Source organism: Prionailurus bengalensis, chromosome X (genome assembly GCF_016509475.1).
Source record: "Prionailurus bengalensis isolate Pbe53 chromosome X, Fcat_Pben_1.1_paternal_pri, whole genome shotgun sequence".
Lineage (NCBI taxonomy): Eukaryota > Metazoa > Chordata > Mammalia > Carnivora > Felidae > Prionailurus > Prionailurus bengalensis.
Genome location: NC_057361.1, coordinates 38,632,282 through 38,647,666, shown reverse-complemented (window position 1 = coordinate 38,647,666; position 15,385 = coordinate 38,632,282). Strand labels below are relative to the sequence as shown.

The 15,385-nt window shown below is 47.4% G+C and overlaps 1 protein-coding gene across 2 annotated transcripts in view; it reads right to left on the bottom strand.

Moving 5' to 3' along the window:
- Positions 1–8,122: 8,122 nt before the first annotated feature.
- MAOA (monoamine oxidase A) overlaps positions 8,123–15,385 on the bottom strand; it is a 71,781-nt gene continuing 64,518 nt past the window's right edge. For both annotated transcript variants that reach the window (XM_043571046.1, XM_043571047.1), the window contains exons 11-15: positions 14,826–14,883; positions 13,676–13,773; positions 11,396–11,507; positions 11,122–11,184; positions 8,123–10,965 (exon numbers count right to left, since the gene is read on the bottom strand). In XM_043571046.1, the coding sequence (XP_043426981.1) occupies positions 10,819–10,965; positions 11,122–11,184; positions 11,396–11,507; positions 13,676–13,773; positions 14,826–14,883 (478 nt within the window). In that variant the 3' untranslated portion in view covers positions 8,123–10,818. The remainder of the gene's footprint in view (positions 10,966–11,121; positions 11,185–11,395; positions 11,508–13,675; positions 13,774–14,825; positions 14,884–15,385) is intronic.

The window sequence follows — 15,385 nt, the reverse complement described above, 5'->3', positions numbered from 1 at the left end:
TGCGGGCAATACCTCTTTGTTGGGCAGCCTCCCCTATTGCCAGCTTGGAGAATTTCTACCTTGTGTCTTCAGCCGCTCTGCTCCAGAAGGTCGTTCTTCAGGAAGTCAAGGGGAGGAGGGTGGGCTGGGCCAGTGAGGCTGTACCCCCAGCGCGATCCATCGGGACTTGCAATCACAGAGTACCCCTGGCTCGGTAGGGTGACCCGGATAGGTGAGCAGGGAGAGCAGCAGGATCCCAGGTGGGACTGGCAGGTGAGTCAGTCAAGGTCTCAAGGGAGACTCGGGCAGGTGGATCCAGAGGTCCCGCCCTCAGCTGGGGGCAAGGGCAGGAGGTGGGAAGCTCCTGGGTTCCGGCTATATCCTGGCCTCACAGGGCAATTAAAGTGCCCAACGCAGACCACGGGCCTAAGACTGGGTCCAGACCCCATCCTCTGACAAAGATAGGTCTGCCTTAGGGAACAGGACTGAGGTTCTGTGCCCTATAACCATCAGCAGCCCCCTGGGAGGGGGCTTGAAAGCACTCACCTCGTGCCAAACGATCCTCATATTGTCCCAATACTGTCTTCTCGCTTTACCTAACCAGAAATTTCACCTTGGACGGACTCATGTGTGTCGCCAGGAGTGGGAGTCCAGGGGGTGGAGGAGAAGGTTGGCCTAACTTTAAAAAACGCGGGCGGGGGTGGTGGGGGGGAGACCCTCCCCCGGGTGTGCCCAATGTCAGTCCCAGCCCTTGAAGTGAGCAGGGGGCGGGACTGGGTTTGTTCCTTTCTGTGCCGGTTAGTTTTAATTTGTTAATTTTGTATTTCAGCCCGATACCCAGCTTCCCCCTCAAGACTGGGCATGTCATCAATGATCGAGCAAAATAAATAATGAATAAATGCTTCTCTCTTAGATTCCAATTTAAATCCAAGGAGCCCTGGTGAGATCTGAGGACTGTTCCTGTCAATTATTTCTTCCAGACTGACCTCCGGTTACTAATTGGCTCATTTAAATTCCTTCTTTTGAGGGCATGTCGCAATGGAAGTAAAATAATTAAAGAGCAGAAAACTTGAATTTGTGGCTGGATACGTTTGAAGCTATGTCATTACCATTATGATGCCAGGCACCATATGGAATTGTGGTCCAGGGAAATGACAGTGGGTTTTAATTTTTCTCCCGCAAGTGGTGTTTCTTAGGAAAATATGAATATTAATGATGATTTCTGGTCCTTGCTTGCTTACAATCTCTATGTGTACCAAAAATACTGGCTTAAGTAAGTGCTTTTCACACTCTGCTTAGAGGGCTAATGGTCCCCAGATCTCTGCACACATATGCCCTATTTGTGGGGGGGCTTATCATTTGGGGAGATATTAGACATCATTTAAACAAATGTGTGATTTCAAAGTTTTAGGGAGGGAACATCAAGACGATGATAAGAGATTATGATGGAGAATTCTTTGTGGGAAAGGGATTGTCAGGAAAGGCGTCATGAGGAAATGATATACCATCAGTGACCCAAAGGATTTAGCCAGGAGAGGGAGAGAGAGAATCTCCACTCCTGATGTGGAGTCCGACGTGGGCAGGGCTCGATCTCACACCCGTGAGATCATGACCTGAGATGAAATCAAGAATCAGATGCTCAACCGACTGAGGCACCCAGGCGCCCCCCTAAAGGCAATTCTTAAAATAAATCAAAGTGTACATGTGGCAATCATAAGTATTCTCAGTTCTGTGTTAAATCCAGGAACTGAAACCAACATGCTTTCCTGTCCCTGAGCTGAACAATACGGGAACCGGTCAAAATAACTTGTCCTAGGACATACTTGCTCCTCGAATACAATGCTCTGAACTGACAAAAATATATTATCTACCAAGACTAAGGGCTCGCTCATCAAGACTCCCTTCATGACCCTGACCTCACTACGCCTGTAGACTCAGCCAATCTTAACCAGTTTTCTGCCTTGCAAGATCAGCCTTAAGGATCACCAAGCCCAAGTTGAAAACCCTAGAACTCCATCAACCCTGCCCTAATTTCTCCACTGCCAATGTGGCGTTCTCCCTTACTGCAGTGAGCCCGACAAACTGAGCGTTGCCCGATCGACGCGTTTTCTCGTCTTTCGGGAGGCCGACGCTTGACAGGGGCCTGGTAGGATACTTGTACTTTGAGGTTCTGCTAGCTAAAAGGGGGACTGAGAAGGTTTCTAGAAAAGCACAGTATTCAGTCATGGGCAGAGTCTGAAAGAACTTGGGTCAGAGAATAGATATCTCCTTGGATTAGAGAATAAAAATTTCTGTTCTCTCGTTTATTGAGGGTGAGAAACCTGGAGTCTAGTTTTGTGCTGACGTAAGACGATACGTTTGCTTCTCACGATCACAGGTTCCAGTCTTTCTGTATCGAGAAGACAGAACCGGAACCAAGAAATGGTTATAGTCAGATGTGTGTGTGGCGGGGCAGGGAGTGGGGGCATTAGCAGAAGCAGAAGAGAGCGCGTATGTTTTTAAATCATTGAAAGATCTCCCTGCTGCTCCAAATTCAGGCACCTGAAATAGAAGGAATTTGAGGACAGACAAATGATGGCATTTAATTCTTGGGTTTCAAGAGCATGAAGGCCCACGTGGCAGGTTGAATAATGACCCTGACAAAGATGTTCATGCCCTAGCCCCAGAATGATGAATCTATTGCCTTCCGTGGTAAAAGGGACTCTGTGGATAGGATTAAGGATTGTAAGAGGGAGGTTACCCTGGATTATCTGGGTGGACCCCATTTTTAACGCAAGTATCCTCCTAAGAGGGATATCCTCAGGAGGGTCAAAGTTAAGGAGGAGGTCGTGTGTCCGTGGTAGCAAGAAACTGGAGTGATTCGGCCACCAGCCGAGCATGCTGGCAACCTCTGGGAGCTGGACGAGGCAAGGAATGGATTCTCCCCTGGAGCTTCCAGAAGGAGCCGGCTCTGTCGACCCCTTGATTTTAACCCTGTGAGACTCATTTCAGACTTTTGACCTCCACAACTACAATATTAAGTTTGTGTCGCTTTACGCCACGGAGTTCGTGGTCATTTGCGATAGGACCGATGGCAAAATAATACAGCCCAGAGAATTAAAACGGCTGACATGGCGGGGCGGCTGGGTGGCTCAGTCGGTGAAGCGTCCCACGTTGGCTCAGGTCATGATCTCGAAGTCCGTGAGTTTGAGCCCCGCGTCAGGCTCTGTGCTGACAGCTCGGAGCCTGGAGCCTGCTTCAGATTCTGTGTCTCCCTCTCTCTCTGCCCCTCCCCTACTCGTGCTCTGTCTCTGTCTCTGTCTCTCTCTCTCTCTCTCACCTCCCCGTGACCTTGTCTTTAGGATGCACACTCTGGCCTGCTCTGTGCAGTCTAAATACAAAACCCATCTCACCCTGGCAGCCGAAGACCTCCTTTTCTTAATATAAATCCAATTCATGGTGAGACCTACGGAGTGTATATCCAGGCTGGGGTGCATGCTTCACCCGGCTTGGATGTGGTGTTTCCAGGGCACGATTGCTGAGGTCCTTCTGTTTGGTTCCAGGGAGATCCCATTCACCGAACCCGCAGGACTCCCAGACACCTTTCAGGATGCCGGGCACTATTAGCCATAGATTTTCTGAATTTACGTAGCCCAGAATAATACAGGCCGTTGGGGGACCTCTAAGGTGGTCCCCGTACAATACAGGATCTAAAAGAAACACAATTTGGACTCCCAACGTGTAAAGAGCCGTGATCTTACTGCACCACGACTCCTAGCTTTCTGTGTTCCTGGCTTGTCAAGGCAGCTTTTGAAAAAAACCCTTCTCTCCAGATCCAAGTTGACTTCCTGGAACTTTCTGTTCTTCGCACCTCCCAGCCTCTCTCTCTCTCTCTCGCTTTTTCCAGATTAGTTCCCTGCCCTAGCTAAGGTAAAACAATTCCTTTCACCTCTCTTGGCTGCCACCAATTTTCTTCACCCCGTGTCGTACGGACACAACAGAAACTGAGCCGCCAAACGCTTCTCACAAAGCACCTTCCTGGGGGATTTTGGCAGAGGAAAGGCTGTGGACATATTAAGCATTAAATGTTTTTGATCCATGTGGCAACTGGAAAGCAAGAGAGCACAGACAAATGCGCCTGGAGGACATTCGGGGTGAAGGCGACACCCCTTCGTTTCGCCAAGAATGAAAATTCGTGAATACTTTAGGCTTTCCCTTGAAATAGCAGTATTTGGCCAGAAGATGGCACTCTTTTAAAACAAATTTAGGCGGCCCCTTCGCACAGGGAGCTGGAAGAGCATCCTAGTTGATACAGATTTTGGGGTGCCGAGAAGGGCTGGGTAGAGAACAGGAACAGACTTAAGGTGAACAATGGTCCATGGAGCGAGTGGGACTTAACATTCAGCACTTATCGATGATGCTTGTGACTTTCTTTCCCATGTAGCCATGTTGTCCGCTCTGGACCGAATGGTGGTGTCCCCACCAAAATTCCTCCGTTGAAATTCGAACCCCAAAGTTGACGGTATTAGAAGGGGGGCCTTCGGGACGTGTGTAGGCCATGAGGGTAGAGTCCTAATGCATGAGATTTGCGCTCTTAGAAAAGAAGCTGGGGCAGTCTCCCTCACCCCTTCCGCCAGATGAGGACACAGGAAAAAGGCATCGACTGGGAACCAGCGAGTGGGCCCTCACCAGTCACCGAATCTGCTGGATCCGGTGATCTTGGACTTCTAGCCTCCAGAACTGTGAGAAATAAATTTCTGCCGTACGGAAGCCACCCAGTTTACGGCATTTTGTTGAAACGGCCCGAACGGACTAAGCCATCTTCTTATTTGGTACTTCCTTTCTCTGTCCGATGCCGTATTCTCATTGATTTGCTACATGGTGACACTTCTAAAGGCTTGAGGACGTATCCTGGAAACTTCCCCTTAAATCTCATGTCCTCCCAGAACACTTCCGCCGCATTCATATATTGTGTGCCTCTCTGTCATGGCACCGACCAGACCCACGGGGAATGTGTTCCTTGGCGTCTACACTAGACTTCGTGCTCCGTGAGGTGGGCTCTGTCTGTCTTGGTCACTGCTAAATCCCAGCACGGTGCCTGTCAGCACATAGTAGGTGCTCAGTAAGTATGTGTTGAGTGATTGTCTGTTCCTCTGATGTCTCAGCCGGCCTCTTCAGGCTAAGGGACACACCTTGCATTTTTACTATGGACAGTAGTTTCATAGTTTTTTTTTTTTTTAATGTTTATTTTTAAGAGAGAGAGAGAGCGAGCGTGAGTAGGGGAGGGGCAGAGAGAGAGGGAGACACAGAATCGGAAGCAGGCTCCAGGCTCTGAGCTGTCAGCACAGAACCCGATGCGGAGCTCAAATTCATGAACCGTGAGATCGTGACCTGCGCCGAAGTCAGATGCTTAACCGACTGAGCCACCCAATAGTTTCATAGTTCTAAGAAAATCTGCTCAATATTGATGTCCTGATTACGAGAATTACATCGTGGTCAGCACAGACTGAGCGCTGACAGAAGGATATGCTTTTCCCAATAAAGTTTGGTACGTTCTTGTCAATAGTGACTTTGACATGACCGGAGATAAGCATTGCCTGGGGTGGGCTGGAAGAAGGGCAATTTCTTGAGGGAGATTTCTGGTCTAAGAGGGATTTTTTTTGAGGGGGGGGGCTCTTTTCCCCTTTGTCTTTTTGTCCTTCCAAACCAGGCCTCTCTTACGTGTTCTAAATAGTTTCACAAGGGGCGCCTGGGTGGCTCAGTCGGTTGAGCATCCAACTTTGGCTCGGGTCATGATCTTGCGGTTCGAGAGTTCGAACCCCGTGTCGGGCTCTGTGCTGATGGCTCGGAGCCTGGAGCCTGCTTCACATTCTGTATCTCCCTCTCTCTCTGCCCCTCCCCCACTCTCACTTTGTCTCATTCTGTTTCTCAAAAAATAAATAAATGTAATAAAAAAAAAATAGTTTCACAAAATGGTTGCTGGTCTTATAGTGCCACTTCTCAGAAAACCAAAAGCACCCAAAAGAATTTGTTATTTAGGGGCCCCTGGGTGGCTCAGTCAGTTAAGTGTCCAACTCTTGATTTCATCTCAGGTCATGATCATATGATTTGTGAGATGGAGCCCCACATCAGACTCTGGGCTGGCAGCGCAGAGCCTACTTAGGATTCTCTCTCTCCCTCTCTCTCTGCCCCTCTCCCCTGCTCGAGCACTCACTCTCTCACAATAAACATTAAAAAAAAAAAAAAAGAATTTGTCATTTAAGTGACGTGAAACCAAACCCTGCATTTTTATCTATCAGAAACTTACAGAACAATTTTGACATGTGAGCAAAGCCTTCAAATGTTTTCACTGGTTAGCAATCTTTTGAAGGAATTCGAATGTAAATACTGTTGAGAGAGGCACCCACCAGGTCAGCCACAATCCCTGCTACTCTGGAGGGCACCCTCCCTGCTGCTTGCTGTTCATTTTTAGCTGACTGACTCCTCAAAACATCAGATTTGGGGCTCTTGCTTATAAATGCACATCTCCCCTGCTTTGATCCGCTAGTAACCTGTGGAAGGGGCTTCTTCATTGAGACAGAGGTTGAATGATTTCCAGTGTTTCTTCCACTTCTGAGTTTTTTCTTGCCCATACATAGCACAGAAGTACAACCTTCTAAAAACGGTTTCCTTATCTAACAGGGATAGGCTCACGGAGATAGCCCCGTTCTATCTGTAAAACCGAAGCTCAAGTTCACAACGTCTTTTCCGTGACAAAGGGCGACTGTATGTTCATGGGGAGTCAAGTGGCTACCACATGCCCCTCCCCAGATTTCCCAGCTACTGGCAGTCGTCCTTGGACCTGCCTCACCCAAGTCAAGGAAACACCCCCTTCCCAGAGGGCAGCTAATGAAGGGAGAGAGGCCAGATCCCCTGTCTCAGTGGGGATCAATTCTGAAGCGTCTTCCCAGCCCCTCCTGAGGGTCTGCCGAGGTCTCAGCTGCAACTGCTTTCTGGCCGCCAACTCCTGCCCTCTTCGGCCTTGCTCACCCCCTTCGCTGTATTTCCTGAGAGCTGTCCCCAGTAAAGTTTCTGCCCCGACTCTCAGTTTGTTTCCAGGGAACCCGACCTAAGACAAGGAATGAGCCAAGACACAGGCTGAGGGGCAGCTGGGTGGCTCAGTCGGTTAAGCGTTCGAATCTTGATTTCAGCTCAAGTCACGATCTCGTGGTTCGTGAGTTCGAGCCTCGGGATGGGCTCCGTGCTGATAGCGTGGAGCCTGCTTGGGATTCTGTCTCTCCTCCTCTCTCTCTGCCCCTCCCGGGCTCACATTCTGGCTCTCTTTCTCCTCCCCACCCTCAAAAAAAAAAAAAAAAAAAAAGATAAAAAAGACACAGAAAGGCTAAGTGACTTGCCCTTACAAAAATAGAGTGCTAAGCGAAATAAGGCAGTCAGAGAAAAGACAAATATCATATGATGTCACTCATATGTGGAATTTAAGAAACCCAACAGATGAACACAGGGGAAGGGAAGGAAAAATAAGATAAAAACAGAGAGGGAGGCAAACCATAAGAGACTCTTACATACAGAAAACAAACTGAGGGTCCCTGGAAAGGTGGGGGGATGGGTTAAATGGGTGATGGGCACCAAGGAGGGCGCTGTTCGGGATGAACACTGGGTGTCATATGTGAGAGATGAATCACTGGGTTCTACTCCTGAAGCCAAGACTACCCTGTATGTTAACTAACTTGAATTTAAATAATAGTTTTTTTTTAAAGGATGCAAAATTCAAAAAAAAAAAAAAAATAGGCAGAGTGCTGATGTGTACATCACATAATACTGAAAAAGAATCTTTAGAAGCCATCAAGTACAGCCCACCCTTTTCCAGAAGGAGACTGAAGCAGAAAACCACGGTGATTTGCTCAAGGTATCCTAAGCTGAGAAAGCTTCCATCAGACTCCACACTGATTGTGGCCCCGTCAGGAACACAATGTCCTAGCATTTAATCAGCTCCCCGGAACCCTCGGTACGACAGAAGAGTCACGTGGAAGTCTGAGCATTTGGGAGTCCATACAAAGTGGCCTTTTGAGCCCACTATCCATGGACGAGGCCTGCTGGTGACCTCCTGCTCTATGAAGCCAGTTAACCTGGGGAGCACTGACGGAAAAGAGGAGCCAGGTCTGAATCAGGGATGGGAGTGCACTTTATTAACAAACAAAACAGTACCACACAGGCAAAGTCGTATTTCAGTGGCAAAACACACACATACGTGTACTCGCACATGTAGCGCTGGGGCACATTTCAGACAGAACACGAGGCACCAAGTTCACAATCCAAGTAAACATAGTTCACAATCCTTCGGTAGTTTTCCTTCAGTGTGGTTTAAGTCGTTCTTCAACATCCGGGACAAAAAGGTGCGCTTTTTACGTCTACTTCTCGGCCTTACTATGGAGTGAGGCCTACTCAGCCTTCAGAACCGGGAAGCTAACGCCAGGCCCTATGAGCTGCTTAAACTGCCTTTCATTTCTCAGGGTTGGAAGAAAGACCTACCTATGGGATCTTGGCAGTGGACAAACAAAATGGCGGGTGTCCTCAGCTCTGATTTCCTACCTAGGTACACCTGGACCAGCATTCATTTTTAAGCTCAAGCTGCAGTTTAACAGGGCTGGTTCTCATCAGGAGAAAGAAATGGGTTTTCTAAAGAGTTTGAGAAGAGGGTACATCACAGACTCAGGAGTCTTTCTACATTAAAGACTTAGCTATGCTAACAACCTCCTCCCAGTTAAAACTGTTGCCAGTTAAGAGGTTTAAATCAGCATTTCCCAAAAGGTGTGTCAGAACCACGTTAATCAGTAAGTGAACAGAAACAACTGAAATAGATCAGGGATGTGATTTCTCTAAGCGGTTTGATATAGTATGCGGCAACTCCTTCCGGACTGGAGCACATCCAAGGCGTTACCCAAACTCCTACGTTAGCTAAAACGCTTTTCAATTACAAAGTAAAGAGTGGCAGAAAAATCCTGCTCTTTGCTCTTAGGACAGGCAAAACTGGAATACCTTAAGCCCTCGTTATCAGGGTCCAGTGACTTGCAAATTTATAAGGTTAATTATGCAATAAACTTGGGTTGATTTTTCTCTGCAATCTTTAATTCCCATTCAATAGGAGATAGGAGATGAGGTCAAGAGGTATTAGGATAATAAGGGTATGAAATAAAATCCTGAATATGGGAGAAGATAGAAGGAGCAGTAGTAGACTTAGCAGCTATAAACCAATCATGTGACATTCAGCAGAGGGGTAAACACAATGGTATCATTCTCTCTTATGAAAGTATAAAATAATTGAGGCACTTAACGATTGACCTAATTAAAAAAAGATGAATTTGAATCTTGTTTGTTGAATAATGTGTGGAAGTATGCCCATCAAAAATTTTATGTAAACTTTTTGGTACTTTAAAGAGTACACTTCAAGTATCTAGAAACTTCCTCTAAAATGCCTCATTCATCAGTGACGTGGGGGTTAAGTGCATATCCACCTGTGTACCCAAGTTCACTGAATCTTGTCAACTGCTTTATTTGATCACATCGGTGCTGGTTTTTCTTCTGGATGCTTATATCTAAAAAAGTAGTGTTTTAAGGCTGAAACCCTCTGGAAGGGGCTTTGAAAACAAAACAGAACAACAACTGAGGTTTTAAAATGGGAAAGGCCAGAAAGAGGTGGGCACCATTCTGGGCCCACATTACTCCTAAAATAGAGAAGTCACTCTTCGTATTAAAATCAGTCAATGTCATGTCTGTCATGAACTTAATAACTAAAGCCAGTGAGGGTATGCTAGAAAGTCCCAATTTCCTTTCTGTATTTGGTAGTCTCAACAAATAACAATTGGAAATTTATCAGGTGTATTTCAGTTCCTACTTGAGAGAGATTAGCATGCCAGTATTTACTCAAAGGTAACTGTGTCATTTAAGTTAACAGACCCGCCTAATTCTACTACGGTCCTAGGACAAAAGAAAAAAAAATATATGCCACTAGGGGTCTTCAGACAGCCAGGGTCTACCTGCAAAAAGGACAATACTGTCTTGAAATCGGCATGAATATTATCACGAATGATGAGTGAAGTGATGTTTAGCCATCTTCTAGGAGGAAGAGAAGATACCGAATGCAGCTGGTCTCTTGCAGAGCTCATAAGGACTGTCCTCGCGGGAGACAGTCCTGCCACTAGGTCTACTGTGATCCCCTGGGGAGCTACACAAAAGTCACAGCAAGTCAACTGAACATTAGATCGGATGTCTAGAAACTTCACAGGAATTAGAAGCGGTCAGGAGATCCCTGAGGCACTGCCCACAAGATGTCCCCCACTAATGGTCTATCTGTACGGCTTCCATTTACTACCCCTCATCCAAAGGGGGAGCCTCAGCACCCCCAGGAAGCTATGAGCCTCTGGGCTTCACCATTTCCTAAGGACTGAAAAGGACAATCACAGGCTGGGCTTGTGCCTACGCAACCGCTCCAGGGAGAAAGTGAAATGCTTCATTTGTGCAATCATCAAGCATTTTGTATTAACGAGGAGAAAAAACCCGACATGGTAATGGTTTCTGATCAGCAATTCAATTTGATGTCTTGAAATTAAGAAATCGATCACATGGCTTTACTCTCCCAATCAGAACAAATCAGTCTACACAGGCAAATCATACAATGAAGTTTGATCTTATTGAAATTACGAGGTGGTTTTTTGGGTTGTTTTTACTCTGACACCGAATGAGACTACACCGAGGGGTTAAATCCGGTGCATATTAACAACAGTCCAACGACACAGCCTTTGCCAACAATTTGCTTTTGATGCTGCTGGGGAAGAGAAGCAGAAGGACACAGGCAGAAGAACCTCATGACCGGGACAGGAGCCTGAATTTGTACACCACAATGCACGCGGCAGTTACTGAGGTGGTAAATCCGATGATCTTCAGCAGTCCTGACACTGAGGGAAGGTTTCTCTCCCAAAAGGTGCGGGTGATCTCTACAGCTGGAACGTCCTGCACGAATGAGCAGAGATCATTAGCAGACAGCTCTCGCTCGCATGGACAAGGACGGGCGGAACGTATCCGCCAAGTCGATGCATACGTGTGTCCTAGAGCGGCACAGTTTTTTACGCAATTACTTGTCAGTGGAGGTGAAGCTGCTAGACTCACCTTTGATTCAGGTTCTTGAACCTTGATGTCCTTCTTCGCCACCTTCCCGAGAGCATTCAAGACCTGCAAGAAAGTGGCCACGGTATTATGAAGTGACATTCTGTAGGTCCGACCGATTTAAGGTTGGGGGTAGCCACAGATGAGCCCCATGAGTGGCGTGAGCGGCCGAGAAGTGGATGCACAAACGTACCAGAGTCAAGATCCAGAAAGAAAGGCCAGATGCCAAAACCGCCACCGCGCTCCGCAGGGCGAGTGACACGGCTGTCTCCCTTACCTCTCTAGCAGCTCTCTCTCCAGCCTCTACTGCCCCTTCCATGTAACCGCTCCAGTGTGTGGCAGTCTCAGTGCCCGCAAAGTAAATCCTGCCGACCGGCTGGCGGATCACCCTTCCAGGGAACAGAGAGGTCGCGCACAGTTACTTGGGAAGGCCCATCACTGCCCTCATTTATTTATCCCACCCAAGACAGGGCAACTCCAGCCGTTCAAAGACTCCCATGCGGCCCAACCGAAGGTGAAAGGCTGCCCCCACACCCCTATTGTCTGGGCCTGCGCCCAAGGGGCTGAACTTTCAAGCCAGGGAGAATCAGGCTGCCAGATCATCGGTCGCTAAAGGGGACGTTGGCCTTTTCCTAGCCAACCAGGATCAGAACACAAGAAGACACGTGAAATCCGCAATCGGATTTCCTGGCTGTGGGTTTCCCTGTTTGTGGTCCATTCTGGTCCCTACACCGTTTCTTCCAAAGGGGTGCGTTCTTCACAAGAGGGCATCCGGCAGCAGACCCCAGCCGTGCAGGCACTCCCAGGGTGTCAGGAGGAACCGCAGTGGCCAGTGGGAAGACAAGGAGATCACTGGTTTTCTAGCAAAGGAGGGACCCGAGGGATTCTATGTCTGTCTCAAAATAACCAGCTCTGTACAGTTAGCTTCTGTGAATTTATCTGGCGCCTGGCTGAAGACAGGGAACTGGGCCTTCTCTCACAAAGAGGTCTTGGCAAAGGGGAGCCTGGGTGGCTCCGTACGCTGAGCATCCGACCTCGGCTCAGGTCACGATTTTGCAGTTAGTGGATTCGAACCCCACATCGGGCTTGGGGCCGTCAGCATGGAACCCACTTCAGATCCTCTGTTCCCCTCTCTGTCTGCCCCTCCCCTGCTCATTCTCTCTCTCAAACAAACTTAAAAAGATCAAATAAAATAAATAAAAATAAATAAAAGACAAAGAAATCTCATGTAAGGAAAGGGTTAACAAGTCCTTGTTTCTCTGTGGACACATGTGACCTTGAGTTAACTTTCGAGCTCCGAGCTCCGTTCCTCTGGGAACCCGCTGAAGGTATAATGCCAGGGACGTTACCAGGCGACACTGCTTATGCAAAAATGCCTCCCCCCCACCCCCTACACACACTGGTGATAGCATCTGGGGCGGGAAGACTTGTCATGAATTGCAAATACCCAGTAGGAGGCTGTCACTTTGGGCTTCCCTGAGTGTGGGGCCTCTTGTAGCAGGGCATATCTCTTGCAGGAACCCTGGATGGACACTATGCGTATGAGGCTGTTACAAAAGACAATGGCTCCTATGGGGCAGGGGGCTTCTAAGCTAAGGTGGACTCCCCTGACACTGTGAGAGATCACCCCCGCTGTGCAGTGGGGACGCCTCCCCGTCAAGACGAATGGCTGCAGCAAGACGTGTTTTGCTAACGTCCTTCTGCGTAGAAGGCTACCCAGAAGCCTAGGGTAGTCGTGTGAAACTAAACGTCTGACTGAGCTCAAGAAGGCCCCTTGGAGGGGTGCCTGGGTGGCTCAGCCGGTTAAGCGTCCGACTTTGGCTCAGGTCATGATCTCGCGGTTTGTGAGTCCGAGCCCCGCATCAGACTCTGTGCTGACAGCTCAGAGCCCGGAGCCTGCTTCGGATTCTGTGTCTTCCTCTCTGTCCCTCCTCCGCACACACTCTGTCTCTCTCTCAAAAATAAATACACAGGTAAAGAAAAAAAGAAAAGAAAAAGAAGAAGGCCCCTTAGAGGACAGTGCGGCTCGAAGAGTTCCTACATGGAGCACTGACACCTGAAATCCTCACCCGTGCTCTGCTCTCATTCAATGTTCTGACAGCTATTGTTCTATGTACCGACATCCCTATTTTCCTATAGATGTCCAGAAATATACACACTAGCTACCGGATTCCAAATCAAAGTGCTGACTACTATTTCTAACTTTCCATCAAGTTTTGCTTATGAGTTTAAGTTTGGTGTATGTCTTTTACATATATATATATATATATTTGGGGGATGTGTCTTTCTTTTTTTTAAATTTATTTTGAGAGAGAGAGAGCAAGCAAGCACGGGAGGTACAGAGAGAGGAAGAGGAAGAGAGAGAGAGAGAGAGAGAGAGAGAGAGAGAGAGAATCCCAAGCAGGTTCCACGCTGTCAGCAAAGAGCTCAGCTCAGATCTCACGGTTCGTAAGATCAAGACCTGAGCTGAAACCAAGAGTCGACGCTTAACCGGCTGAGCCCCCCAGGAGCCCCCTGTGCATGTCTTATATTAATCGGTATAGTGGCCACGTAGTACCTTCCATATTGAGTCATGATCCCAGGGGGGAAGTAGGCGGTGTAACAGCCCCCAGAGTATTGCTCCTCGCACCAGTTCTTCTCTTCATAGTGCACGGGCTGCAGTTCAGTGGGGAGAAAATTCCAAAGGGAAGACAAAGCTGAAATGCAACTTGTCAACAACGAAGTCTCTCCTGTATCTTACTTTAACAACAGGTTTATGTTTAAAAAAAGGTGGCCCTGCGTCGCGATTTCGTTTAAGGGGAAACATGACGGTACCAAGCAAATGGCCTTCTGTGAGGTACCAAGTGACAGAACATGTATATTTTGGTTTTCTCAACCTCTTGGCGAGGGGAGCCACAGAGTAGTCCATTATCTGGCAGAGAGGGCATCGCCACGCAGACTCTGAAGTCTTTAGAATAAGTCTGCAGGAAACCCCATCAGGGGTCGGGTTCTGGAAATCTCTGGATTCTCTGAATAACAGACCTTACTTGCCATCCACCAGGGCTGAAAGAAAAGGGTGGAAGGGAGAAGGCAGAAGATAAGCACAATGTCTACGAAAGGCTTTCTTCGGAACCATTTCTCCGAGCTGGAAAAGCAAATGATGGGAATCCTGTCTAAATGGGGACCACTGAAGATGAAAACTGGTTTCCAAGAGACACGAGAGAACGTTGTCTGAGTTTTTCCCTGACACGGTCCGCAAGTTTATTATCGAACAGTTCAGAGATAATCCCCTGAAAAAGCCTCCAGCGATCTAATAGGATCCTCAGATAGAATCCCTAAGTGAGCTGTGAATGGAGTCTCCAGATGGAAAAATCAATGAGGATGACTTTGACCTGAGAGAGTCTAGATTCAGCACTCGGCTGGCTGGTGGGGGGGCAGGACCTCCATCCTGGGAACTGATCTCACCCAGCTCCAGGTTCTGACTGCAACTGGCTGCCAGTTTTCCAGTGAGCACTGAAACAGCCCAAGAACTACTGCAAAAGAAATTGCATGCACCTGCCGGCAGCCGTTACTGGCTTTTTTGTGATGGAAGTTAATCCTCCAGTAAGTGTATATCCCTTTATAAGACTCTCTTCATAAGACTGTCGGGAAACCGGAATCGGCTTTGCTTTACCACTTAGAGCAAACAGAGCAGAACCTTCTAGGGATTAGAGCTGAGGGTTTCTTACGTGTAAAGCTTCTTGGGATCCTAGCACTTTGGCGTACAGCTCACAGATTTTCTTCTTCCTATAAAAAACAATAAAAAAAAATGTGAAGGAAATAATAGCTGAGGAGTATAGAGTAAACATAATGAGTTCCAGGGCTGCTGCCAATGAACCAGATTTATTAAGAAAAAATAAAATCGATGGTAACTACACAAAAGGAACAGTTCCACGGATCTCTGCACTCAAATTACCCCTCTACGCCTCAATATAGTCATTTTATTTGAAGACTCAACAGAATTTTCCTTTTACACTTTCACCTCTTTTACTACCCCATATCATGTCTATTCAGGATTCAAATGGGGAAAATAAGATTAGATTTAGTGCAGGCAGTTAAGGAAATGATGTTAAGTGACTTTTCTGGACTATGGAGACTTCTAGGATAATCCCTTTTATAAGTCTATAATACATATGACCGTGTCTTTGAACTATCCTCTATTTATGTTTTAAAGACCTATGAACAACTAAAGCTCACTTAATCTTTTAAATATAACATAAAATATTCTACACGACGAGAGGCCTAAGGT